This window comes from Rhipicephalus sanguineus, chromosome 3 (genome assembly GCF_013339695.2).
Source record: "Rhipicephalus sanguineus isolate Rsan-2018 chromosome 3, BIME_Rsan_1.4, whole genome shotgun sequence".
Classification (NCBI taxonomy): domain Eukaryota; kingdom Metazoa; phylum Arthropoda; class Arachnida; order Ixodida; family Ixodidae; genus Rhipicephalus; species Rhipicephalus sanguineus.
Window position 1 is genome coordinate 84,245,819 of NC_051178.1, and position 27,464 is coordinate 84,273,282.

Genomic DNA, 27,464 nt, shown 5'->3' on the forward strand with positions numbered 1-27,464 from the left:
TGTGTAGTTGTGTGCACATGGTGCGCTGACCATCTGGACCGCGTATTTGCTTGGTGAGACTCATTGCAGCGCGTTCGTTTGCTAGAATAAAACCATTAAAATCGCCAACTATATCAAACGACACCCCCTTCAGTTGCTTAACCCATGCAATGTGTACTATAAAATTACCCGCCGTGGTAGCTGATCACATCAGGTGTCGCACTGCTAACCTCGAGGGCACGAATTGGATTCCCGGCCACGGTGGTAACAGTTAGATGAGGACGATACTGAAACATTCGGGTTGAGCGATCGCTTGTGGGCACGTAATGGACAGGCACGCATGTACTTAGACTCACAGTGCTTTCTTCCCTGTTATTTTTTTCTTTTAATCCTTTCATCCCTTCCGCCCAGTTTAGGGTAGCAAACCGGACGCACGTCTGGTTGACCTCCCTGCCTTTCGCGCCTTTCCTTCTTACTCCTCCTCCGGTGTGCTTAAATTTAAGCGCGCCTAAACAACCGCAGGTGGTCGAAATTAAGCCGAAACCCACCCTATGGCATGGCTTATAATCCTACCCCACTTGTTGCTCCTAAAGCCTCAGCAGGTATAATTGTGTCATGGAACATTATCTGTCTAGTTTCTCTGTTCTTGGCTTTCACCTATGGCGCATACCAGTAATCGTAGAATGCAGGTATGCGCCACGCGTGACGGGGGGAAAATGTTTCATGACGTACGCGGCGCGCATGTCAGGTTATTGATTCCATGACCGACCAGTCATATTCCTCATACACACATGTCCTCTTACGCAAATTTTGGCACAGAATAAGTAAAGGAGGCGGCGAGGAGAGCACCCAGATGTACGAGGGTGGGCTATCCAGATCACACTTCTACGACCAAGATGTTAGACGGCTATATAGAAGGATATAAAAGGGTCAAAGTGCCTTTCGTTCGCTAAGAAATGCTTCAGATTTAATAGCCTTTAGTAAAGCTGTCATTACCTACATTGCCGTTTTTGTCTGACTGTTACCGCTCTGCCAACACATGCCCGTATGAAGGACATCTTCGTTGCTTCGGGTTTATAATCATGGTTCTCAGGGAAGCGCGGCCAATGACAGAATATAGAAAAGCAAACTGCCTCGTCTGCATCAATATACGTACTAAGGAGAGAAAGAATACCAGCACAGGTTAATATTTACATACGCCTATAATTATTTTCCAGCGGAGCTGTTAAGCATTTCGTTATACCGCGTGGTGTGACCTGAAGACTATCATCATCATGAACCCGCACGCGCCCTCTTCGTCCACTTCTTCGCTCCTAGAACACGTGCGCCGATATGTCCGGCGAGGGATGTGATAATTCTGGAGGAGGAGGAGGAGGAGAGGTTGAGGAAAGGAAAAGGCGCAACTTCTGCAACCCTAATTGGGAGCACGGCTCAGCGCCTTGGTAATTCTGATGGGCGAGAGAACGAGTACAGAGAGAGAGAGAGAGAGAGAGAGATAAAGAAATAGAACTAAAGATAAAAGGATAGAAGGCGCATATTGTCACGTTCTTGTGACAGTGACGAAGGCGGCAGTCAGACTGCTAAAGACAAAACTCTTTATTGCGAACTTGTGCCAAGAAATAGAAGTATAACACTCAAAGTGCAGCGATAACGGCAAGCACAATTGCCGGTCGTCGATAAATTGATCGTCAACGGAACACGCTGCCGTTTATGTATGAGTGATGGAACGTTCCAGCGTTGCCGCCGGTGCCCGCGATAGTTCCAGGATAAACTCGATCACGCGCGTCGTGCGCGCAATCTTATTAGAACACACTAAAATTATCGCGAAGTTTAGCAAACATTGCGACGCGTCCTGCGCCGAGCTGGGATGGCAGTTTCTGTGGGTAAAGGCCGATCGCATAAAAATGAAGTAAGCGTGTGTGGAAATATAGAAAATTTCATCGAAGCGCCATTGTGGGATGCAGCCTGAAGAATGTTTGAATACGCGCATAATTATTCCATTCTTACAAAACAGCGCGTTTCGGCAATCACCGCGTTACAGCACACGAAGTTTTAACTATTTTTCCTACAAAAAAAAAATCAAACGAGAACTTAACGTGTATGATGGACTGGCAAGCTGAGTAACACTTTTAATCGAAGTTATTGTTCAGGATGCAGCAACATGACGAAATGGATGTTTAAATAAACAGGACTCGGTATACAATCGCTCCTGTATATAACCGGTATCCAAACGAGAGGCCACGGCAGTAATCGAACCCATGACTTCAAGCTGAGCAGGACAACACTTAATATGCACTAAACTACTTGCTTTGTTTGGAGAACTAAGTTACCTTATTCGCCGAAAAATTTCATAAAACTTCGACAAGAATTTGACCAATGGTCCCCTTGCAGCGGCCTTGAATAAAGAGAGTTTCGCAATAAAATTGTGCAGTCGTCCTGCCGGGGATATTGAAAGCGGTGCCAATTTTACTGCAGGTCCTACTCAGAGGGCCTATTTAGAGCCTATAAACACGCTTATTGGGGCATATTTTTTAAATTTTTGTTTCATTTCTTCTGGTGACCAGCACGGGCTCTCAGCAATATCGTAGAGCGAAACCTTCTAATGTATCGCTCCCACGTTCGGCAGCTTCACGCCATTGGCGCCTTTCGAAAACATTATTGATTTGCCTCAAGGCCTCATGCCAGCGAACCGCTGCGTGTGTGGTTGGCCTGGGTCGACGAGAAAGCACAAATAGGAAGAAGGGAAGAATAACGGTAACGATCCTTGTGCCTTCACTGAAGTAAACGGAAAAGGAAAGCTCTTTTTCTTTGTTAAATTGTGGCCGAAGCGACAAAAGGAAACGAATTTACGTAGATCGAGCCGCGTTCAAACTGTAACTACAATGTGGGCGCAGGCACGGATCATCAAGGTTACATTCAATCATATCAATTTGAGCTTCAGCAGGCATCAATTAAGTGCAAGGACCAGCGGAAGTGAGTTCGCCGATTGTGAAAAAAATGTGCGCTCTTTCTTTCACGTTTTGTAGGGAAGTAGGGGCATTTCCGGTTTATGTGAAAAAAAAAAAAATACTAAGGCACGCACGCGCGGCTGAAAGTAGCTTTCTGGCTGTTTTCTTTTTAAGCTTTATTTTTTTTTATCCTAACAGGAAGTCGGAAACCCCTAGCAACTGGCGTAACATTCGGCCTGTGTAAGCTTTGCTGCAGCTTCTTTGCTCTCATAGCTACGTCGCCATTTTGTTTTTTTCATGGTCTATGGATTCCGATGTTGAGCGACAAAGAAGGATAACAGGAAACCTTACATTGCTGAACGAAGCCTGAATTCCCATATCTCCTATCCCCGTCGCGTACAGGTTCATGAATAAAATAAACTTAATTTGAACGGAAAGCACGGCCGCGCACAATCGAGAAGTATTTTAAATATCACCATATTTAACATCCGTGACGTGCTGCATTGATTTGTTCAAATGTCGCGCGTTACTGGGCGCTATACTAGCCCTGATTTGCATCATGTCGGTCGTCAGAGAGAGCCAAATAAAATGTTAGTATAAAGAATGTTGCATTTTTTGTTCCTGTTCATTTGTATTTACTCAAATCGGTGACGACTAGCCCTTAGCGGGCGCGCCTGTCACACTCATACGGTTGTTGTTGTGGTCCCGTCTGGTATTGATGAAAATGCGGGTATCAATATGTACGACTTCCGTATTGCTCACCGCATATGATTTCAGCTATCTTGCAGCGTTTTTCACACTTAACGTTCTGATGGGCACAATATCCTGCTAAATTTAATCCGTCATGTGAATACGGACAATATGCACGTTCATTCTTCGACATTAATGTTTTTCCGGCAACAACAATCCATTTTGCCTAAACATCATATGTGTGAAACGTAAAGATGAGTTATGCTTACAAAGCATGTTATTTTTATTAACGTGTGTCACGGGCTTTAATACCGGACCGCGTATGACCACATATTAACCGTTTTATTCGGATTCTCTATACGCAGGCGCATACGATAAAAGCATGACGCGTAATGCACTATATACGGTAGTTCTATGTAACGCATACAGTCTACTTAAATATCTCTATGAATGTTAGTGCAATGTATCTCATAAGGGGTAGCTAAAAATACCGTTGCCTTCTCGCATGTACACCATTACCGCACGTGGCAGTCAATATAAATACCAATGGCTTTCCTCGATTTCGTTTCAAGTTACGTCCCTTTTTCTCCGCACGTCTGTATATATGTACGGCATTTATGTACAGCCACGAGCAAACTTGTAGAGACTATGGCACCAGTAAAACAAGAAATTCCTTCAAGCGCCGCTCCACGGTGTACAATTGTTTCAATGCAACGCATTGGCCGAACAGGCGCACTTAGGACGAATGGCATGTTCGGTATCAGCGTTACATAGCATTCTTGGTAGGAAAATGGCCAGCGCCGAGTTTTCAAGAAAGGAAAACGCAAGCAAGCGGGATGACGATTATTGTTGCGGGTCAAAAAGACGCCCTTTTGACTCGATCTTTTCTGTGAGTGCACCGTGTATGTAAATATCTTGGTAACAGTAGTGGTGCGTGCAGCGTACAGCTCAGCTTATTATTTGAGAACCAGATTATAAAATAGGACTGTCACAGTTTTATTTCAGTAGCAGCCTTTAAAATACAGCTCACACTTTTTCTGCAGGTACAGCCATGACGAGGCAAAAAAGAGGCTCCTGGTTTCGCGTGAACTAAAGGGATCACAATCCGCAACGAAAATCGTACATCGAATCGTCTACGCTGTGACACCTAATGCAAAATAAGGTAGGTGATATAAGCGCTGTAACATACTTTTTATGAAATTTCGTGTTTATATGCTCCGGTATAATGAGGGACATTTGCATTCTGGAGGAAATGATGGAAAACGAGGGTTACAGAAACAGTTGCAATGTAATGGTGGTCGGGCTGTATTGGGCACCATAGAGTTTCCTAAAATTACCTTGAGGGGACTCTGGCACTGCGATCGTTCAGCCACCATGGGAATGATGTGTAGTTCACGGATTTGCCTAATCTTCGTGCTTACGGCTTCAAACGCACTTGTGGCTTTGTTTATTGCTGTGGTTTGGCGTTCGTTTCGTATGAAAGAATAAACCATTGTGAACTTCGTGACGAGACTTGTATTGGTGAGCCTAAAATAATTAAATTGGTAACGTGGAACTGCTGACTTTTGCTGAACTTCGTTTTACGACAAAGCGGATGCAGGCAACGCGGAGCCAAACGGAGCCGAAAGGACGAAGTTTAGACAAATCCGTGTACTACCCATGATTCCCATGCTGGCTGAAGCACCATGCGTTGCAGCTCCCATAGACCCTAGCGCCAGAGTTCGCTCTAGTATGTATTGTAGGAAACTCTATGTTCAGCACAACTAGACCGTTGCCAAATATTGACCTGATCAGAGCGGTTTGTAAACGCTCAGCTTCAAAGCTTCCAATACCAGGGTTTCCACTGCGTTGTAGATGCATTGTTCGTGAGCAGGAACAAAATTTACGGCGCGAGTTGTAAGCACTGTAACCGAAGGTTATGACCGGGAAACATGTTACAGTTGCGGTCGATTCCCAAACTTCCTTTCCAAAACTTGCATCCTGTATTCAATCGCGTCTATGATTATATTAGGTGCTGTGCTGCAAAAGCACTTATTCCGACCTCTTTTATGCAAAGCATCGGTCACTGAGCCTGAACTTGTGGACGCGGCTCAAAGGTCTCGCCTTGACTGCAACGTTTGTTGGTGACCATGTATCTTGGAAAAGTGTGATTCTGGTGTCGATAAACCGCATGGTATCATGCCTAAACGAAAGAGGGGAATTTAAGGGCTCGTTTTTCTTCGTTAGTCAAATCCTTAATGAAAACAAACAGACAAGAAAGCCAAGGAAGGTATAGGGGACGGTATTTGTGGGCTTTTAACTGTATTATAATGATTATGATATAAATCATAGCTACATAAGTTATATCATAATTTGTACAATGCAGTTAAAATACTAATAATTACCTCCCCTATACCTTCTTAGCTTCATTTTGTGTTGGTTTTCGTTAAGGTACCACGCCTGCGTTTTATGTAAAATTCTCCGCCTAGCTCGTTACTCTTGCGAACACAAAAATATTGCCTCATGATTTCGTTGCTCGATCTAGGCTTTGAGTTCACCTTATGTATTCGCCTGTCTACTTCTTTCAATTTTTTATTGTGAAGCTCATGGTTTAGATAAAGCAGTAAGGATTTCCTAGGATAGCTCACAGACGTATACTTGTTCGATAAGCGCTCAACAAACTTTACCATGAAAGTATAGGCAGGAGCAATCTTCGTGACCACCTCTTTTTTTTGTGTGTGTCTTTCTCAGTTGATGGCGTTCCACGAATTCCGTGACCTACAGCTTCGCGAAGATGACTTCACAACGGCCAACCCTAGCCACGTCGGAGACTCGGCCGAGGCATATACGAGTCCTGCTGCGGCTGTGCACCCCACAGTTGCGGACGCCACTCACAACGTTTCCATGTCTTCAGAGATTCTCTGCTACATGTCGGCGCTCACCGACATTTCGCAAGGTGAGATTTTTCTGGATCTTAATATTGTAATGTACTCCCATGGGGAAAGGCTCCACGACTAAAAACTCCCTTCTCGAGGTCGTAATAATGCCGCCCCATTCAGTTGAGTGCACTTTTGCATTGATTATTCCTTTACGACACCTCCTATTCGTTGTATATTGTAGTTACTTTTAACGCGACAGCGTTAAAGACGACTGAAAATAGCGCTAAGAAACGGGGACACAAGAAGAGGACACACGTCACAGGCGCTCAACTTCCAACATAATGTTTATTACCACCGCACGCTCGCCTATATTACCAAAAGAATAACATCACATGACATGAATGATGCGCACAAAAATTAATTTCGTAGAAAATAAAATTCGTTATCACTGAGCGTAAGCGAGGGAGTGCTGACGCACTTAGACCGCAGTGAAGCGATAGCCTCAGCCTCAGCCGACGCCTGTGTCGTGTGTCCTCTTCTTGTGTCCCCGTTTCTTAGCGCTATTTTCAGTCGTCACAATGCACCAACAAGGCCAAATTTCGACAGTGCTGAGCGTTAAAGAGCTCGTTTCGCAGAAATTCTGATGTCGGCCTCGTTGATTGTGAGCAAAACATCGTCATCTTGTCAGTGACCGAAAAATCGAGAAAGATGAAAATTAAATAAACAATAAAGATGTCAGGTTCGAGAGAGACTCGAACCCAAGCCGTCTGCGTGACAAGCAGGTGTTCTACAACAGATCTCCGCGATTGCTCCAAACGGCTTCGAAGAAAAAGAAAACTATATCAATGCCATGCAGTGGAAGGAGTCTCCTTCACGGATGCAGTATTGCGTGACAGCAGCGTAGAATCGCGCCAGGTGTCAAAACATGTCAATTGCGCAACGAGTGGGTGTTTAAAAGGCTCACACTCTACGAAAAAAATTATTTGGGGAGTATTTCTGCCACACAACTATAATCGTTATCTGGCTTGCTCGATTTAAACCGGCTATCGCCGCTTTGCTATCAAGAACTCTATGTCACTCTGATAGCGCGCACTATGTTCGTGACCGGGAAGTGCCGGGACCGCGCTGATAACGCAAGGAAAGCGCGCGAGATAGATGACGATAATAGTTGTGTGGCAGAAATACTCCCCAAGCACTCGATTTCTTCTTAGAGTACACCCATTACATAGCGCTTACCGTAAAATGCCGAGCAAGCGCACGCCCCCCCCCCCCTATGGTGAAGGATATTCCAGGTTTGGAGGAGGGGGGGGGGGCGCTTGCTCGGTCCCGGACCGAAATTCAAGATGGCGGCGGGAGAGCCGCTAAATATAAAAAAATGCCCATCCATGTTTCTAATAAAATGCCTTATTTATTTACTGTTTTTATTCTCCCTCGTCACTGTCAAACCACTGAAGCGGTGACCGGTTTGACTAATATCGACCAGCCACATGACAACGGAATTTCGTAAACAACATTAGATACGCATTCAGTGTATTCATTCTTGTGGTTCTTTTTACACAAGCGACGCTCGTCTTGAAAAAAAAAATGTCGCAGGGAGGAGGGGGGGAGGCGCTTGCTTTGCCACTGGCGCTTATTTCAGATCTACGGAAAACGGGAGGGGGGCGCTTGCTCGGCATTTTACGGTAGGCATATGTAATCATCATCAGCTGCAAAAGTATCAAAAGCGTGAGCTGCGTAGGTTCGCGTGTTGCCTTACGGACGCGTAGTGGGCCCTTCGCTGATTTGCAAAAAGAATAATTATGACGTAGTGGGCACTTAAGAACTTTACTTACAGTAGGCACTCCGTGATTTGCTTCCTCTGACTATGCAACATACCTCTCCCGAAATTGTGTATCATGATATTTTCCCGAACCACGCGAAATTGTTACCTTCCGGCATCTTAAATTGGTTGTTGCAAGAACATCTAAAAACTCTCCCAACGAATTTTTTTATTGCAACGGATGCATCACAGCCTGAGAAAAGATTTGGTATCGAAATATTTTGCCCTGAACTTGATTGGTCTGTTTCATTGCGATTGCCTGATTTTATTGCCGTCTTCCTTGCTGAATTTATGGCAATAATTCTAGCTTTACGCAAGTTACGTACTTCAATTCCAGTAGCGGCAGTAATTACCGATTCATTGTCTGTGTGCTCTTCGCTTTCCACATCCGGTGACACGACTATAACGAAGCTCTTTAAAATACTGGTCCCCGCGCATCTTCAATGTATTCATTTAATATGGGTACCTGGCCACAAGGGCTTGTGTTACAATGAAACGGCGGATGCTCTTGTAAAGGCGTCGCTGACCGCACCGATAATTCCTGTATTCCCGCCAACAGCTCACATCACCACGCGCGCGTTTCCGCACACTTACAATCAGAAAAAGCTTATTAGACTCGGCATTGACAGCTTCTCCAGAGTACAAGCACCTCCTATTCTCTTGGCACAGCGAGTTATCTAATTCAAGGATGACGGAAGTTGCCATAACAAGAATTCTTCGCCGCGTTACTTCCCTCAATGTTTACTTCCATCGATCAGGTTTAGCGAACTCCTCTTTGCGCCTCTTCTGTAATCACGAAGAAACGGTTGGTCATTTTTTCATATCATGTCACTGGTTCAAAACATCCAGGAAAAGAATACTAGCACCACCTCTTCGAAAGGTGGGCCTGGAATTATCAGAACCCATTCTTCTTTCTTTCGGGGCCACTCATGGGGTACACAGCCACAGGGATGTTTTCCTTGCTGTCCAGGAATATCTCACTGCTAATAAAAGAATCCCTTGCTAAATTCCATCGGTACTAAATATTCCATTACTCAATATTGGCACTTCAATTCAATAATTAAAAACAAATAGCGTACCAAGGAGTTACACCATGCAGAAAATACAGGAAGAATTCACTAACTACTCGGCCGATCCCTTCCAATGGGTATGTGCCACGAGGAGAGGACGACAACAACAACAACACTCTACGATACCTTAAGATAATATTAGCAAAATTCACCCTCTACTCGGCCAATCCCCTGCATTGGGTATGAGCCATACACGGAGGACAACAACAACAACAACAACGATAGTTTGAAACGGCCAATGTTACGCGCACAGACGTTCGTTTTCTTGAGGCACGGTTGAGACATGCACCAAGAACCGAAGCCAGGCTAGCAATTGAGAAGTCGATGCGCACGGCGCCCGATTACGCTATCGCGTTATACTCTTGAAGGCGAAGCTCAGGCGTCTTCCAAGTTTTTTTGCCACCTATATGGCGGTCGTTATTATAATTGTCATCGGATCAGCGATAACAGCCTTTAGTGGCAGTTAATGCTCTCGCATGAATTTCTCTCATTCATTTTAGATGAGTTGCATGCGCGTTTCTCAAATTATTTTCTCTTCATTATGCCTAGAATTTTTTTAGGTTCGATCTGACTCACGGAATTCCCCTTTTCTCATAGGCTTTCGGCATTCGTGTCACTAGAGCTGACACCGATTAATTGCAGAAACTGGTGCTGAATGATTTGTTTATGTTTGCCGCAGGCGATACCCGGTATTCGCCCACTTCTTGCCCCGTCGTGTGGGACGGCCTCACGTGTTGGCCCCAGACGCCAGCTTCCTCTCTGGCGGTGGTGCCGTGCTTCGCGTCGCTCAATGGACTTGACTACGACACCACGCGTGAGTATTGCATTTAAGTACACAGCTTATACTGCGCTGCTGTTGCTGTTTTCAGAATCCATGGCGTCGGTACCAGCAGCTGGCAACATTTTTGTTTCATTTGCCCAAAGCAACAACTTTTGACAGAAATTACAGTGTTCTAGATGAAACGGGTTATTTACATAGACTATGCCATAAAAGATATTTTTGCTGCCTTAAATATCTGGTTTTATAGTGCTCTGTCGCTGCGCAGCATAGTCCTAGTGTAGTGGAATCTCTTTCGTACTACTATACCCGAATAATAGATGGGAATTGGAATTAGTGGGAGAACTTATTTCTTTTTGGTGCACTGTCCGTTGAGTTTCTTTAAAAATAAAAGCGGTTGTCGTGAACGTGCGAATGGGGAAGTGCATGGGTGGGGTTCATGTGACTTCGACTGCTTCGGGTAACTGGAGAGGGGAGGCGGGGGGGGGGGGGGGGGAGGCACGCGGCTAATACTGCGAGGCTATATTGTTCTGCCGTAAATCAACAGGTTCGCTTTTGTTACCGGGAGTCTGTGCGACAATGTTTTGGCGCTGGTTGTGAGTATGATGTGCGAACAGCGGCACGAACGAACACAGCAATGACTACAACACGAGGAGCACGCCTGTATAGTGGAGTAATCACGTCGGCATGTCTATGTTACAGTGTCACTTTTGCCAATGACACTGCACATTTCAACATGCGAGCATGTGGAAGTGAGCGAGCATGCGGAAATGATAGAGCACGCCAGCATGGCGCGACCCTGATTGGTCGTACCGCTACACACTGCGGAGATATTAGGGACGGGCGGAAAGGGGCGGGATGACGGCAATGATTTGTGAAAGAAAAGGCTAGGGTGTGGAACACACTGAGGGAAACGTTTAACTGAGCCTGATAAAACGAAACCAGTAAGCGATGTGACAAAACTTAACGCGTTCTTCGGCTGTTGTACAAAATACGCACGTAAACTACCCAGCCTCGCTTCAATTGCGGGTGGACGTGCATAAAGCCTATGCTCACTGTCTCTCTCCAAACTACAGAAAGGAACATGGAATCTGCTATAAGCCGAGAAGTTTGAGCTGTTTACCGTGCCGTATGTCTTTACTACTTGTTACACATAACTCCAAACGCGTTATTTGAAAGTTGAAGTCGTATGAAAGGTTGATGCTCAAGACTTTCATTGATACTTAATATGTTATATTAACCTGATTTTACATCCAGTAAAAAAGAACGCTTTCAAGGTGTTCACTAATGCCCATTCATATTCCGCTAACAACATGACAAAAAAATTAGGAGCCATTCCACTGTGTAGAGGTGGGTGACCGGCGAAGCTGTTTAACACTCAACACAGCGATCACCCAACTAAATCCGAAATTTCTATCCAGAAAGTACCTTTTAAATTAAGCGTGTGATCCTTCCTTTAAATCTTTTCATTTGAGCAGCTGCGTCTTTTTGCCGTGAAATGCGTGGTCTCGCCTTTTGGGTGGCACATACTTCGGTGTCTGCCACCCGTGTGTTCCTCTTAATGAACCAGTGGAGAGTAGTGAAGCTTGCCCAGTTTCGGTGGCACATAGCCGCTAGTAGTTTTGTGCTAACACCGCGCACGTTCAGCTAGCTATAGATTGCTTCGCCGTAAAAATTCCCAGTAAACGAAGTTCACAGGCCTCAGCTCTCAAAAGTTGCCGCGCTAAAGAGATCACATCTGACGCGAACAAATGAACACAGACGCAATACCTCTGAGCTCCTGTAAGGATTAAACGCGTCTGTGTAGCGACCGTTACTTGCCATTTTACACGGCCGCCGCGCCTGTATTCAGGAGAGGAGGTTTTATTAGGCCATTCATCACCATGCAGGCTTTATGCGGCGCAGTACGACAGCGCCGGGCATAAATGAACGCGAAAGTGAGACAAATGGTGCAGATAGCCATCGCACTATATCTCTCGGTCGAGGTTACGTTTGTGCGATTGTTCTTGTGCCCTGGTGACAAAGACGCGCCGTTTCGCTTACAAGTGCGCCGCTTGTAAACACGCTTGTATCGAGCAAATCTGCGGTGCCCGTTGCAATATTTCTGAGCGACTCATAACCGCGGGCATTTCGGTGGCCTATTTTCCGGTAATGCTTGCGTATCAGCTTACGCGCAAAGACACCGGTTTCACAAACATTTAGTCAGCGTGACAGAAAGTGCTTACTGAACGTGATCGCACTTTTCTCGTACTGAAGCAGAACTCACACTCAGATATTACTTGTTCTAGACGCGGGGAGTTTGTTTATTACAGGGAGATGAAGGAGATAACTTTAGTTATCTTGTTCAATCTGGACCTTTTAATGAACAAGTTAAACAGTGAACAGTGATGGCTCAAAACCACTTGACAAGTTATAAATCTTGTCCATTCTATTGTTATGGGCATTCGCAAATAGTGTTTGGTGCGGACAAGTCATCAATTCCATTTTTTACGGAATAGACGCGACCGCAAGAACCGCAGCGTCATCTTTATTACAGTTTCTCAACATTTATATTATCATGCTTAGTGAAACACCAAAGCTGTACCAGGGATATGCGCAGCCACAAGACCATACTAACCACTATTGCGACACTCAAAAACATGTTCAATGTTTTTAGCACATTTTTTTATTAGACATCGACAAGCTGCCGCAGTGTGGAAAGTTTTGCCCGCTTCTCAAAATCTGTTCTTGACTGCGTTTGTGGGCATGCCCATCTAAACAATAACAAAGTAGTTTCCTCTATAAAGGGTTAATTTGCTTTTTAGGCCTTTCTGAAACAGGCTCTTTTTCTTCAACACACTACTGCTTGACAACGTAGAGACTGCGATTTGGCACATCTTGAAAAAGGCGCAGAGGCGTTGACGTGAATTGCATCGAGTAGTACGTCCACTGTGTTTTTGTTCCTCTTCAGTGTGTGTTTTTCTTGTAGTTTTGAATTTTTCGTTCATTTCGCAGAATAGTGTCGATATATATGCTTCATATCTAGTGGATATCTGTTGGCATTTACAAGACCCCATTCCCGGTTATCCTAAGGCACTGGACGATCCTACTGAATCTTAATTCCTGTGCCATCAAAGGGAAAAGCAATTAACTGACACTGCAAATCAGTCACTGCGTCCTTTCGCTGCACTCTTTTGTATATGTGCCCCACAAAAGTGAGCGACCTCGACTCAATGGAAATACAGGGCGATACCACAAATCTACCTCCGACGTCCGTGTGCACAAGGCAGGAACACTAGTCCCGGTCACCCAGAAAGTGGTCGGTGGCCTGGAGGCCTGTACAGCGTCTGCCTGTGCAACGAGCCACGAAAGGCGAGCTACAGCACAGTCGAGCAGGCCGCTTGTTTATGGTCTCCGCGAATGGCCCGCACTCACGCACACGCATAGATTGAGAACCTTCAGTGTGTGCGCTCATAAACAAAGACACGCGTTGAAGATCAACATATAATAGCGCTGTAGATCACAGCTTTTTCTTTTGAACCCTATGAGCTCGTATAAAGGTACACGCACGAGTCGTGCTGTCACATGCTCTTATCGGCATTGCCGGAAATCGCGGCCAGGGCCGCGTTTGGGAGGTCGTGTCCCTGAACGCCAGTGTAGTTGGCGGCGGGCAGTGATATTCCGGCCATGCCCGCGTGCAGAGAAAAGGAATTGCGTGCAAAACGCGCGGGCATTATTTACCGCATGTCCCGTAACCATCGTTGATCTATTGCAGAGAGTGAGATCAGCAATTATCCCGTCGTATAAGAGCGCCGGTAGCAATGGGGGCCCCGCTGACTCAGCCTCATCTCGTAGAATGGTTTATTAAGCACAGCGCCTTTATGGCGCTGTTAGCTTTCAGCGATACCGTAACAATGCGTGAATTAGAGACACGGGCATGTGAGTGTAGACGACTGAACTTCCTTTATTTGTAGGCCTTTGAACCACGGGAAAGCTTTTCAGCGTGCCAAGTTGCAATGAATGAGTGTGATAAATATCTTTATGTATCATACTGACGTAAAGCACAGAATGAACGTTTCAAAGAATTTACACAAGCGCACACTAACTGGAGCACATGCATAACCCATGAATTCATTTCAACGACATGCCGCATCTTCACTATTTTGTACATTGGCAGCTCTTGAGCTTCTTTTTATTTTTTTTTTTGCAATCGAAAAGCCGTTCCCACGCACCAGGGATCTATTTCTATGAATGCACCTCGTGGAGTCCGCACCAAAAAGCAACGGAAGTTCCCATGCAGCGGTACTAATAAAAACCACCAAGCGCAGTAGAATATATGTTAACCCAACTCTAAATGACCTCCCTATCCGGAACTTTGCGATCATTTGTATAGTACTTGAAAACAATTAAATAAACAAGATAATTACATTTCTAAAAATGAATTCAGGAAATTACCTACTGCGGTATTATCGAATTGTGAGATTAAGCGCAAGCGTTATTAAGAATTGTCCTACTTAACGAAAACCTGGCAAATGATGGCATAATTAGCCATCCATAATCCATAATTAGCCATCATTTAGGCATCAATATCAGACATTAGCGATCATTTAGCCACCGTTAACCAACTCCAGCAACAGTCGCATTTTGACTAATATTTGAGCCCTATACTTCCCCACATTATTCATACTTACTGGAGCGTGAAATGACAAATAGAGTCGTCCGCGTCCTTTCTGTTTTGCTCTGTCTTCTTCACTGCATGCTGCACTTAAACATGCTGCCTTTACCTATTAACCCAACTTTCCATCTTCTTGCCACTTTACTCAGTGTAGGCGACATTAAGCAATACAAGCCTTCAGTTAGGCACTGCGGTCTGACAGTATCTAGTGCGAACACCTGGTGGAATTACCGGTCGTAGTGTGAGAGTAAATACAGTATACCAAGTACCTGTAGTCGTGAGTGATTTCGGTAAGCCTGAAGCACCCATCACTATCCACCGGTCTACACTAAGTCTAGGATCAGCCTAGTTGCTGTATAGGCGTGCCGCGCTGCGTACATGCGGACGGCCAACGACCAGGGGAAAGGGTGTAGCCGGAAAAGGCTCATGCTTTAATACCATCTAACAGTAATAGAGCGCTTTACAGCCACACAGACACATGGATGACGCCCCTATAACGACTATAACGTAGAAAACGGTGAGATGATTTGAATTCTGTATAAAATCACACGAAAAGTATGTCTGTAGGGTTGGTGTTATGACACAGCACAAAAGCACCACAATTCAGGGAACGAAAATTGCACGGTGAAGCGATAAATGGAATATTGGCTTTTTAAAATAACTCAAAGAGCTAGTTTTTCCGCACGGTAACGAACTTGACACTACTCGATTTGAGGGTCCTTGCTAACAGTAGAAATACTTCAAAGCGTAGAAAAATGCTTCCTTGATCTCATCATTTCTAAGATGACATTTAAAAGCAGAACCTACTTTACATTGCATGGTATTGTGTAGGAAAGAAGATGTATTTTTAAGGGCTCGTTTTAATTTGTTTAGACACAATATTAATGAGAACTAACAGACAATAATGCCAAGGAACTTTCCTTGGCAATATTGTCTGTTAGTTCTCATTAATATGGTATTGTGTAGGCTTATAAGGATTTCATTCAAGTGTCCCTGTATCGCATACCAGTCTGACGCTCCAATAGCACAGGTGGTGCTACTGTTGACAGCGCACCACACACACGTGAACTCTGCAAGGAACGAATTATGTCGATTCAACAAACAGATTAGAATCAATCGACCCGTTAAATATCCCTTTTTAACTGCATCCAACATACCGGAGGAAGTGCTTCACACCTGCTTGTTCATGTACCGCATCTTTCGTCATATATGCAGCGGATGAGTTTGCCCCGGACTGTCTGGGACGGATTATCGAAGATGCCCAAAAGGAGATCAGCAATTGGGGCTCTATAAATAAATGTATTCCTTACACTTATATTTATTTTCGTTTAATGCAACGTTTCGAGATGCTCACGTTCATTTACCGCACGGGTTACGTCATTATGCGAAGAAATCCCTGGAATGGCCATTGCTTGTGCGAACATATTCGCGGTCGTCTCAAAGGGATGTGCTAGGAAGGAACGGACAAGCATCAGTCTGTAATGCACAGGGCCAGCCAAAGGTCGAAAGAAATCAGCGAAACTACCGAACGCAGTTTTGTGAAAAATGTATTATTGTATTTTCTTTGAACGGGCTGACCGTCGAAAGCAGACAATACCGTTAAGCGAGTTCCTGAATTACGATAACAATCACAGTTTGGAGCACCCGTACTATAATGCGATGGTATGCTTGAGAAAATATCCTCTATGCGAAGACTACAACCTTCTTTTTACGCGTGACCTGTGGGTTGCCTCTCAGGTAGTCCAACGAAAGCATGCCACCTCGTTAAGCCGCTCCGGTAGAAACTTCTTCGTATCGGTGTTCACCGCTAGACGTCGCCCCATATCATTACTGCTTTGGTGAGTTACGGAAGCGAAAGAACTCCGCTGGCCTGGTTTTACGGGAGAATCAAGAATGCACACTCGTTTCGGTTGGAGTCGCACAGAAGGACCCAGACTCTTCTTTTATGTAGTGGTTACTTTTCTTCTCACGAAAGAAGAGTGCGATTGCAGAAAACCCAATTTGGTGCCCCTATTCTGATCTAAGCTTCTCGATGCCTGAGTGGTACCGCGTATCCCTCCATTGAGTGCGCAGTTTGGCGCTACGTCAGTGCAGAAGGGGCATGGGTGCTTGAAGTACCTAGAAATTAAGCGACTGCTATCTGAAAATTTTCTCCATAATACAATGACTATTTCTGGCAAATAATCAGTCACTGATTATCATTGTCAGAAAAAAGGGGCACGGAGCTGTCCGCTGTTTTAGATAGAAAAGACGTGTGACGAACTAACGGTGGAGCTCCTCAATCAATATCATTTCATTCCGCGTTAAACGAGGTACTGAATTCCAGCTCTCAATTCTCTTTCACAAGGCCAAGCTGTTTTTGCTGACAGTAGACGCTTCTTCCTGGAAATATCTTGGAATACGACTTTGCCCAAACCACACTAGTATTTCGAGTGAAAGCTGGTTGATATTATGTTCACAGGAACCGGTAAATGAAACGTATCACGAAAAATTGCATTGGCCAAAATTTCCGACACCCCTTGTTAGGGACCTCGCACTCCTTTATGGTCACGTGCCTGAGAATCGGGGCGAGTCAAGCCAAGCTAGGTACTTTCCTTAATGCGGGGTCTCCATTCACCACATTTGAAGGAACGTTGTCGTTCAATTGTAATGTTCGTGACGTTTCGCCGAGACCACTTTGAGACTCAAGCGCACGTTGTACGCCGATTCTGCCATTTCTTATCACCATCATCATTATCCACCGGATTCGAATGCGCAGTGTGGCATCGACTCTCTTCGCTCGCTCCCTGTGGTGGTTTCTCCGCGCTGCTGATGCAAAATTTGCGCATGTTCGGGTGTTTAGCACCTTGTTCGTGAGTTGCCGTGGGTAACGTGAAAATTTTGGCGAGTTGGGGATTCATGACGAGGCACAGTGCAGCTACCAAGACGAGGGCGATAAGAACAACGACGAACGAGGCGCTAGCTTAAACTTAACTTGTTTATTTTCTTCAGAAACTCGCATGCATAAGCGGCACAAAAGAAGACAGCAGCATGGAAAAAAGAGAAAACGACCTGATAAATCGCAACATATGAAGCCGAGCTAGTAACCGTTATCGACACGTGCTCTCTTAGGATAGTTCATCTCTTTCTTGGTGAGCGCTACTGATGCCACGCTTGCGCAGTGCTCAACCATGCGGTCAGTCGCGGCTGCCTCGATTATTTCCCGGGTAAGAGTGTCCGAACTTTGGGGGTGGCATCAATAGCACTCACCAAGAAAGAGTTAAACTATCTTAACAGAACACACGTTGATAACGGTTAATGACTCGGCCTAATATTTTGCTATTTATCATGTGGTTCTTTTGTTGTTGTTGTTGTTGACAAGGTGAAGGGTTCCAGTACTTTACAACGCGAGCACAAGTAGAAGAGAGACGCACGGGACAAAGTTGGACTTACAACTTAAGTTGATTAAAAGAAGGTATTCTCTTGAACACCGCCACGCATGCGTAAAGAACCAACAGCAGAATCATGCTAACATGCAATCTATTGCTGTTGCTATTTTGTTGTTTCCATGTTGCTTTCTTCTTTTGTGCCGGTTACATATGCGTACTTCTAAAGAAAATGAACTAGTTATAAGTCCTTGTTCGTCATTCTTATCGTCCTCGTCTTGCTAGTGGTGCCGTGGTTCATCATCGTTGCAAGTTTATTTAACTAGTTAAACTGAAATGTGAAGTTGCGAACTTTGGAAAAAGCACTAAAGCTTCCTTCTGCAGTCGTACTATTTATTTATTTATTTGATTTGTATACATACAAGCACAAGGACACAGAGAAAAGAGGGAGAGAGCAAGCTGGCAACTGCCACCTAGAGGGGCACAACGCCTGCCTGCTCTTTCGGAGACAGAGGAAAGGGAGTTAGGAGGAGAAAAAAGAGGAAAGGAGATAGGAAAGTGAAGAAAAAGATTGACGAAGACACAGCATTAAATATACGGCAATTGACTGCATCCACGTGACGCTAAATCAATAGGGCGTATTATCCTGTAGAGCATATAATGCTGAATTGTATGAATGAGACTGCACTGCATTCAGCTTTGTTTACCTCATAGTATAATAATGGTTGAGGTTCAACGTCCCGAAACCACGCTCTGACTACGAAGGACTCCGTATAGTGGATGGCTCCGGGAATTTCGACGCCTTGGGTTCTTTAATGTGCACCTAAATCTAAGTACGCGGGCCTCAAGACTTTTCGCCTCCATCGAAAATGCGGCCGCCCGAGACCTTCGGGTCAGCAGTCGAGCACCATAACCACTAGACCACCATGGCGGGTGTCTACCTCAAATTAAGAGGGCTTCGTTTGACGACAAAACATATAAAAAAAATGTTAACGCAAACTAACGCTTATTTGACTGCCTCGTACACCTTGCTCCTAGCGCTCGTGTCGGGTTTCGAATGATGTTTTAGGCGAACAAAAGGCAAGTTGATTGTATGGAGGTAGCGTAATTTGCTATGCATTTCCTAGATCGCATCAAATATATTTTCGCGCGGTATAGTAGAGTGCTTTCTTGTGTACTGAATTTAAATAGTCCCTGATGTTTGATTTCCTGGCGGCCGGAAAAAATCTTAGGCGGGCGGAAAAAATCGATCTCCGAGCGATCCGGCTCGCCGCCTCGTTTTCCGTCCGCTTTCGCCGCGTGGAGAGGAGGTTTCCTCCACTTTCCGCTCGTACGCTTTGAGCGCCCCGCCTTCGGTGTGAACGAGCCTTGATGGAACGCGGCTGGATTACGTCTTAGGGACATGACGCCACCTCACACCGTGAAGAGAAAGCTGCGAAAAATAAACAGAATTGTCATTTTAAAATTTATTTCTTGTTGGAACATTTAAAAAATGAAAGTAGCATGCATTAAGCGCTTAAAAAAGGCTCTCCTTTAGGACAGGCGACCATACCGTCGAGGACGGAGCAGCCCTATCATTAGGCAAGGCCGACATTTTGTTTGGACAGCAATGTAGCCTGCATCATATTTGTCTCCGATGCTGTCGAGGCCAAGCTGTCGATTTTTCAATCTACGTGACAATTCGAATGAGGCTTAAGATGGGCACTATCTGCTTAACTGTATATTTAGCCCTCTACACAGTGAGTGCTGGAACACGCCTTTTGTCTTTACTTTCCAGTTCACGGTACTAACAGTCGATGAGCTTTGCACAATCATGTTCACATGGTCCAGATATTATTACCTTTACCTATGTAATCTTCCCTCACACGACACTTTAGTGCTGGAGCGTGTGAAGGGAATTAAATAACCAATAAATATCTTTGTCTTGCATCAGAGTAAGTGCCAAAAGAATATTCAGCGTACGCTTTAGGCGTTTGCTTTGATATTATTCTAAACTCTCTTCCACCGTGTGCACCTATCTCGCGAATGCTTTGAAAGACGTTTATTATAAACAAACTATAATATAAAACATGCACAAAAAATTCCTTTAGCCCTCGGCCAGCAAAAACTGAGCCTCGTATTTCTAGTTCCCGCAAGTATTGAAACCGACAGCCTATGAAGCCATGCAAAGCAAAGGAGACATTATATGTGGTTTCTTACGTACTGTAACGATTGTCACTTAAGTTGAAAGAAATTAATTCAATTTAAGTGACAATCTTTACAGCACAGTTAAGAAACCACAGATAATGGCCGCTATTCTTTCCTTGGCTTAATTGGCTGTCGGTTTCATTATTTATGAATAATACAAAAGAAGAGCCCCTTGGACAATTCCCCTATTTTCGTAGTTTCCCCAAGAAAAGAAATGTTTGGTCTATAAATATTCGCAGTCGCGTTGCAGGAACAATTAAATGGACTAGACGTTAACTATCAAACTTTTCTGTTGCTTGCTGGCGATGCCTGTAGTGGCCAGTGCTGGCCGTTAACACGTTACAAGAACCGGCTTTGTCGTAACGCGTAACTTTTCTTTCCAGTTTAACAAAGTACTCGTTAAAGTTCCGAAACTGTAACAGAAGACGTGCTCATGTTAGCATATCTTGAACACGTGTAGGCTTCGTGTTAATTGTACTTGCTACGTTTTATTTACTGCCGGTCCCCTACTCTCTTTCAAATACTTCTAATGTTTGCAGCAACTGTGCTGGTTCAAAATGCAAGACAAAAGTGTTCTTTCCATGTGCGAAATTATGTTGTTCGAAACAGTGTCATTTAAAATTTTCTTGTTGGTTACAGCATTCGCCCTTTTATAATGTTTGTAGAAGCATGCCATGTCTTTCCGAACATGACATTCATTTCGAAGCTAATAACTAAATTAGTTGAACGCTCAGCTAAAAGCTTTTTTATACGTAGTTGCGTTGATGATACTTTCTCGATTCGTGCTTATTGCCACGTTAGTGAAATAACATCACATATTCCAATGACGTAGAATGCAGCAGACGCAACTCTACGGGCAGTAACTGTAGCCACTGACATAGCTATGGTCCTGAGCACCTTCTGCAAAGCTTTGTCTTGTAAGCAGCATTATCGATAAAAGCATTTTGGTTAGGCTAGAGCATGTATGCAAATTGATACCTTTATGAAATTGTTTTTGGGTTCCTGCAACCAAGACGCACAGTCAAATAATTCCGACAAACGAGCAACGAAAAGTGACCTTCCTTAACTTCGTTTGCTAGCGCTAACTGCTCACCCTAATTTACAGATAAAGTGGAGCAGCAACACGCTGCCTTTTCGCGACCGTTACGCGTCCCGTATATAATTGCATTTTCTCGGTAACGCCTACAGCACTGAAAGTGTCTAAACGATCACCTCCGAGAGTGACACGCTGAGCGTCACGACTGACGGCTTGCATCTTGATAATTTCCCCATCGCTAGTCAACTTTTCTTGTGAATACGAGTCGTCGTCTCATTTGCCTAAAGCAGACTGTAATATAATTAACCAGATTAGTTTGCAAGAAGAAACTTCGCTTATTGTATAGTGACCGCGGCTGGTGAACTTGGAAGCGTACTTACAAATGAAATTCATTCTTTTTAGTAAAGCCTTATGTTATGTCGCGCATCGATTGTTGCAATTTTGACTATTATAAATCGTCAGCTTTTACATATCTCTATAATTCGAACACATAGCGTTCGTCTTCGGCCTGTCAACATTCGAGCATATGGGCTTATCCTAGCGGCACTCAGCACGGATCATCCGTAACTTAAGTTACCTTGAAGGTAGCCAACCGTGTTTCAGTAATGATACGCCGCCTGAAATAACAGACGGGGCTGGTAGTGTGCGCTGATTGTAATAATAACGCGGGACTCTCATGCGTCCACGCCACGATATGAATATGAGGCAAGCCGTATGAGGCACACTTCTTTTTTGTGTGTGTATACATACGTACACGGGCCTCTACCATTTCGCATCCATCGAAATGCGACCAATGAGGCTGGCGTCCAAGCCACATCGTTCGGCTTAGCATCCAAGCATCGTAAATACTGTACCACCGAAGCAGCTTAGTGCGCACAGCCGTAGCTGGATTTCTGTCGGTAATACTGGAGTACAATTCTAAGGATGTTCCCACAATATTCATCACCATATTCATCACTGTGATGAATATGGTGAATAAAGAGTGTCGGACGCAATTTCGCAAACGTGTTCGCGTGAATAACTTCGTTTTTCAACGTGACTGTTCAATTATTCATGCCAGGCGAATTCTTAGACGTGACTAGCGTTCGTGGAGAGCAATATTGCTCCCTCGTGGTATTGTAGTGTTTCAGAAGTGCGCGACTGTTCAAATTTCGTCTATTCCACAATATGCGCACTTTATTTGCTTGTCTGGCGATTTTGCTAATACAAATGTTCAAACGCAACTGAACGACGGGGATATGTTCGCAATGCGCGTGAGGCTGCATGAATAATGTAGGAATTACAACACCGCATCATAATCGTCTCTCTATGTCGCTCGCTTCATTTAGCGGTAGTGATTATTCCTTTTCTTCTATTTTCTGCCATCGGCATTCTGAGGTCCTATCTAACATAACATCAAACTTTTAGGTGGGCGTTATCATTTTTCCTGATATTTATTGGGCTATCCAAATGTCGATGACGTGATTCCTGCATGATTCTTTAGAAGACCTAAGTATATATTGCAAGGCTATATGCCAGCAGCTCTTGGTTAGGAACCAAGCCACATTATTAGCAAGTCCAAGAATAACCTAATCCGTAATAAAGGTAACGTGAATCTGGGCGAAGCAAATGGTATAAGTAATCATAATGGGAGGAGGTGGCAGGTAATTCCTCTTGAGCTTTCTTTTTTGCAGAGTCTTATCTTGATGTACTGGTGAGAGCACGCGGAAGGAGAATGGATTAGTCGCCCTAAGGCAATCGGGAATGTTCTCAGTCAGCAAAATTCTAGGAATATAATGGTGCCACCACCGCCAGCAACGATACAGTTTTCTTATTTTATTTTTTTACACTCGCTGTATTCGTGCAAGTTTCGTGATATGCCCGTTAGTTAAATTTTATGAGCGGAATCACTATTCCATTCGCCAGAGAGCTGCTAAGTTCTACAGAATTTCGGTGATGCTGCAAGAAGCGAGCTTTCCTTTTAGTTGTCCCACATTTTACCCTCGACGTTGCGAACATCTCCTCTAAACATGTTCGTTGTAGATCCAGAAATATTTCCCCAGTGAGCTTTTTCCGAGACATCTGGAGCGTTTTTTTTAACACGTGCCTTGTCGCAATGATAGTTTTGTCATGAAAAATGAGCATTTCTCTGTCATTAAAAATACATGGAACAGTGGGCTGGGTGATCAACGATATTTATTTGCACTCGCGGTGTTCTGCACGCAATCCTCGATCAGCCCCATCCCTCATCTGAGTGAATTTTTATTCAGTTTGGGTCTCTTTCTTCAGCTTTCATCTTCTACTCCCTATTCAAAGCGCAGTCTTGCGAACCCGCTGCCCTCCCTGTTGTTGAGTTGTTTTTCACCCCTTTCGTATGTAGCGTTTCCTTTTCGCGTGAGCATCCTTGAGCTCTTTTATTATTTTTTTGCTTGATGTTTTTTTTTTACGGTTTGCTTATATACCTCAAAGTTCAACTATATCTTCCCGCCACCATCATCTTTCGGTCATAAGTTAATTGATATCTTCACCCACCTCCATTCCGTTCATGGAGCATTGGCGTTTTGGACTTTGTTTCTGATTTTTAAACTAGAGGAGAAACGGCTTCTTTTCGCAAACGGAGATAACAGCGACGGCTCGTCAAATCGTGCAGTAGTTCGTTAGCAAAGCCTGGTTCGCAAGATCTCACAAGGCTCACAAGATCTCGGGCTTAAAAGAAAAATGCGTCAGCCAAGCCTCCATCTCACTTTCCGACAAGGAAATCGCGTATCTGTGTGGCACAACACGTGTATATTGAGTGGACCGTGTTGTTGGTATGTATTTGCTGTCATGCGCATTGAGGTTTGCCAGGTATATAAGGTCGCGTCGCTCTGCTAATAAAATTTGTTGACAGTGTGCGCTCCGTGTGTGTCTTTTTGTGTTCCCCGTCTACTTCTTTCACGCGCAACAGTTTACGAGAATGACAAACCAACAAGCCCAAGTCGACACCCTTCTGGTTTCAAAATGCAGTGCGGATGATAGCGAATGACAATAGCTGACTAGCCTGGATATACTTTTTTTCTTTTTGGATGGTTGGGCTGAAGGAAAGGGTTTCACGATGGACGCATCAATAATCGCAACAAAGAAATGGTGCGTGTAATTAAGTTATTTGAAGAGGAAAGCGTAGGAGACTGTTGAATGATTTTATGGTCTTACGTTCACTCTCGCCAGTCTTGCCGCTTCTCGGTGTTAGAGGCGTTGATGCGCTATTTGGTGTACGCTGGCGCGATTTTATTAAGGCCGAGAGGGATAATGACTTTGACTTACGAAGCAAGTGCCGCTTTAAATACAGTTTGATGAACACGCGCTCTAAAGGCGAAGATACTGCGTTACTCGATAGATCACTTGTGATTACTGGGGCGTGACGTTATGGCTCTGTCTTGGATGCCGTGGACAATTTGCTCCTGATTGAATTTGTTTATGAAAAGCAGTAGCTTACACATATTGACGCGTGTATACATGTGAACGACGACGACGATGGAGGATTTTAACGAACACCATCTCGTGGGGCTGTGGATATTTGAAGACGATGAAGACGTTTCTCCTTGTCAGCTGATTTTCAACACGCTGTTTCGCTGTCGAAAGGTGTGCTTGTCTTTTCGTCGCGTTGCATCACTACAATATATAATAATTGTTGGGGTTTTACGATCCAAAACCACGATATGTATGTGGGTATCGTTATGGAGTGCTCCAGAAATTTGGACTACGCGAGGTTCTTTAACGCGCACACAAATATAAGCACACCAGCGTCAAGCATTTCGCCTCCATCGAAATGAAGCAGCCGCTGCCGGGATTCGATCCTGTGGCTTTCGGGTCAGCATCTGAAGAACCATAACCACTAGACCACCGCGTCCGGTAGTAGCTGCTGCACGTAGGTAACTCAGAGTTAGCACTTGATTATCATCGGATGCTGCCAATTCGTAAGCCGGACACATATACACCACTGTACCTTGCATTCAAATTCTGCTTCTTCTACTTGCGCCAGCGCCATCTGAAATACTATCGCGAAGGACTGGTGATAGAGTTTCGGTTGGTTTTTTAAAAAAACAACAACAAAGAACATGGCTCGAGAAATCTTGATCTATCATGCATGCCTGTAACAGAATATTCCGCCCTCGAAAACCTATTTTTCAGCGTATGTGATCATGGCATACGAAACTGTGCATACGGTGTGTAGTTCAAATATCAATTTCGGATGGCGTTTCGACGGCTGTTCCTCAGCATCGCTTTTTATGCGCATGCAAACATATCGTCTGGGTTTTTATTTTTATTTTCTAGAGGCGAAATAACGCCCAGCGTTCTCTACGGTTTGGTTCTGTTGATGCGTCGCACTGGCGCTGAATCTATAAGAAGCGGTGTCAAATTCGAGCGATATTCGACACCCCTCACAGTGACGCCACATCTGAGCAAACTTCGAAACTCTCTTATCGATTGTCGTTGTTGTTGTAGCGTTTGTTGTTATTGTTGCTGCTTTTCATATATTTGTGTATACATTCTGTTTCGAATTACAGAAAACGTCACGCGGCAGTGTTGGCAAAATGGATCGTGGGCGGCACGTTCCGACTATTCCAACTGTCGGCCCATTTTGGAAGGAGCCACGGCTGACACGCAAGTGAGCTCGCTTTTGACAGCCTACTTATATTAAGCTCTTTTTTTTTTATCTAAGTGTGGTATTTCCTAAAAGCTTTTTTTTCCCATAAAAATGAAAGCTTTTTTTTTTTCCTTAGCAAAAGCTTAGCGGCTTAACGTCACAAAAACAGTAATTAAAGGTAGATTAGTCCAAGCTTTCAAGTAAGAGGCATCACGTCCACTAGCCTGAATGAGAAGAAAAAAAAGTAAAATCAAAATAGCTATACAGTAATTCTAATACCGTGAACAGATACCAAAAGTACGCGGCAAAACAACGCCGATCAGTATAGTCAAGCATCCTAGCAAGAGCTAGTTGATGAACACCTTTTCGGCCTAATATTTGCCTGAAGCTCAATCTTCTCGAAATAAAAAAAAAATTGGTGAACAGCGACCTTTAAGATGTTGCGCATATTTCACCTTGTCGAGCCTCACGAAGCGGTGATTGCTACACGAAGTTGTAAAAACAAACGCTCGTTGGTCGTGCTGCTGCGAGCTATGAACAAAAGTCTCGACCTTGGCGCTGCATGCGTTCTGCCACGCTGCATGCGATCTGCCACGCAAGTAATTTAGGGCAAACCGCCCTCACCTAGCCAGTTCCAGCACGCCCACAGCTTTGCGTAAGATCCCCCTGGAACACTTTCATCCGCGTGTGAAGGTTGTAGGTTTGAGCGCGCAGAGAGATGAGCGCTGCCAATTACGCACGAAATAGTGTCACTGAAGCCAAGATCGTGCGCTGAAAGAGCAACACCATCTTTTCTTGATTACTCATCTGTATAGCATTAGCTGAAACGCTGGTCCCTCTTCCTCGAGATGAAACCTGTTGGGGACCTTGAATATTTCACTTAGTAGAGGTGGCTCACGACACCAACTGGGTTGAAGGTCAGCTCAACGCTCGATAGAGTGAGACAGAAAGCGCCGCATTTGGGCATTCTCTTAGAGGATGTAAATAGCATTTATCGGTGTCATACGGACGCACAATCATTTTTCACCTTCTGTTTTTCTTATTTTCTTTAGGTCGACGAGACGTTGCTATACTACATCGGCTACGGCCTGTCACTCTGCGCACTTACCCTAGCCCTGTGGATATTCTTCTACTTCAAGTAAGGATTGAAACTACAGATGTGTTTCTTTCTTGTGATTTTCAAAGTAATATTGATTTTAACGCCATAGCGCTAAAGAGCTCGTTTCGCGGAAATTCCGGTGCCGGAGTCAGCGTCGGTGCTTGTTAGCGAAAAATCAGCGTTTTTTGTGAGCGAAAATTCGAGGTAGTTCCAAATACAGAAATAATAAAAAACTTTGGATCGTGTGGGACGTGGATTCGATCTTGCGACCCCTCGCTCCGTGGCGCGGTGCGTTTAGCCTCATGGCCCCGACGCGTACATCCTGCAGCATCTTTACGGCGAGTTATTTATAAGCACCATTTACCGTTGGTGGTA

General features: G+C 44.5%; 1 protein-coding gene across 1 annotated transcript in view; it reads left to right on the plus strand.

Annotated features, from left to right (window-relative positions):
- Positions 1-27,464, plus strand: part of LOC119386800 (diuretic hormone receptor) — a 182,058-nt gene that overhangs the window by 130,443 nt on the left and 24,151 nt on the right. The window contains exons 2-6 of the mRNA XM_037654076.2: positions 4,661-4,779; positions 6,348-6,552; positions 10,044-10,178; positions 25,911-26,011; positions 27,043-27,128. Of these exons, the coding sequence (XP_037510004.1) occupies positions 4,768-4,779; positions 6,348-6,552; positions 10,044-10,178; positions 25,911-26,011; positions 27,043-27,128 (539 nt within the window). The 5' untranslated portion in view covers positions 4,661-4,767. The remainder of the gene's footprint in view (positions 1-4,660; positions 4,780-6,347; positions 6,553-10,043; positions 10,179-25,910; positions 26,012-27,042; positions 27,129-27,464) is intronic.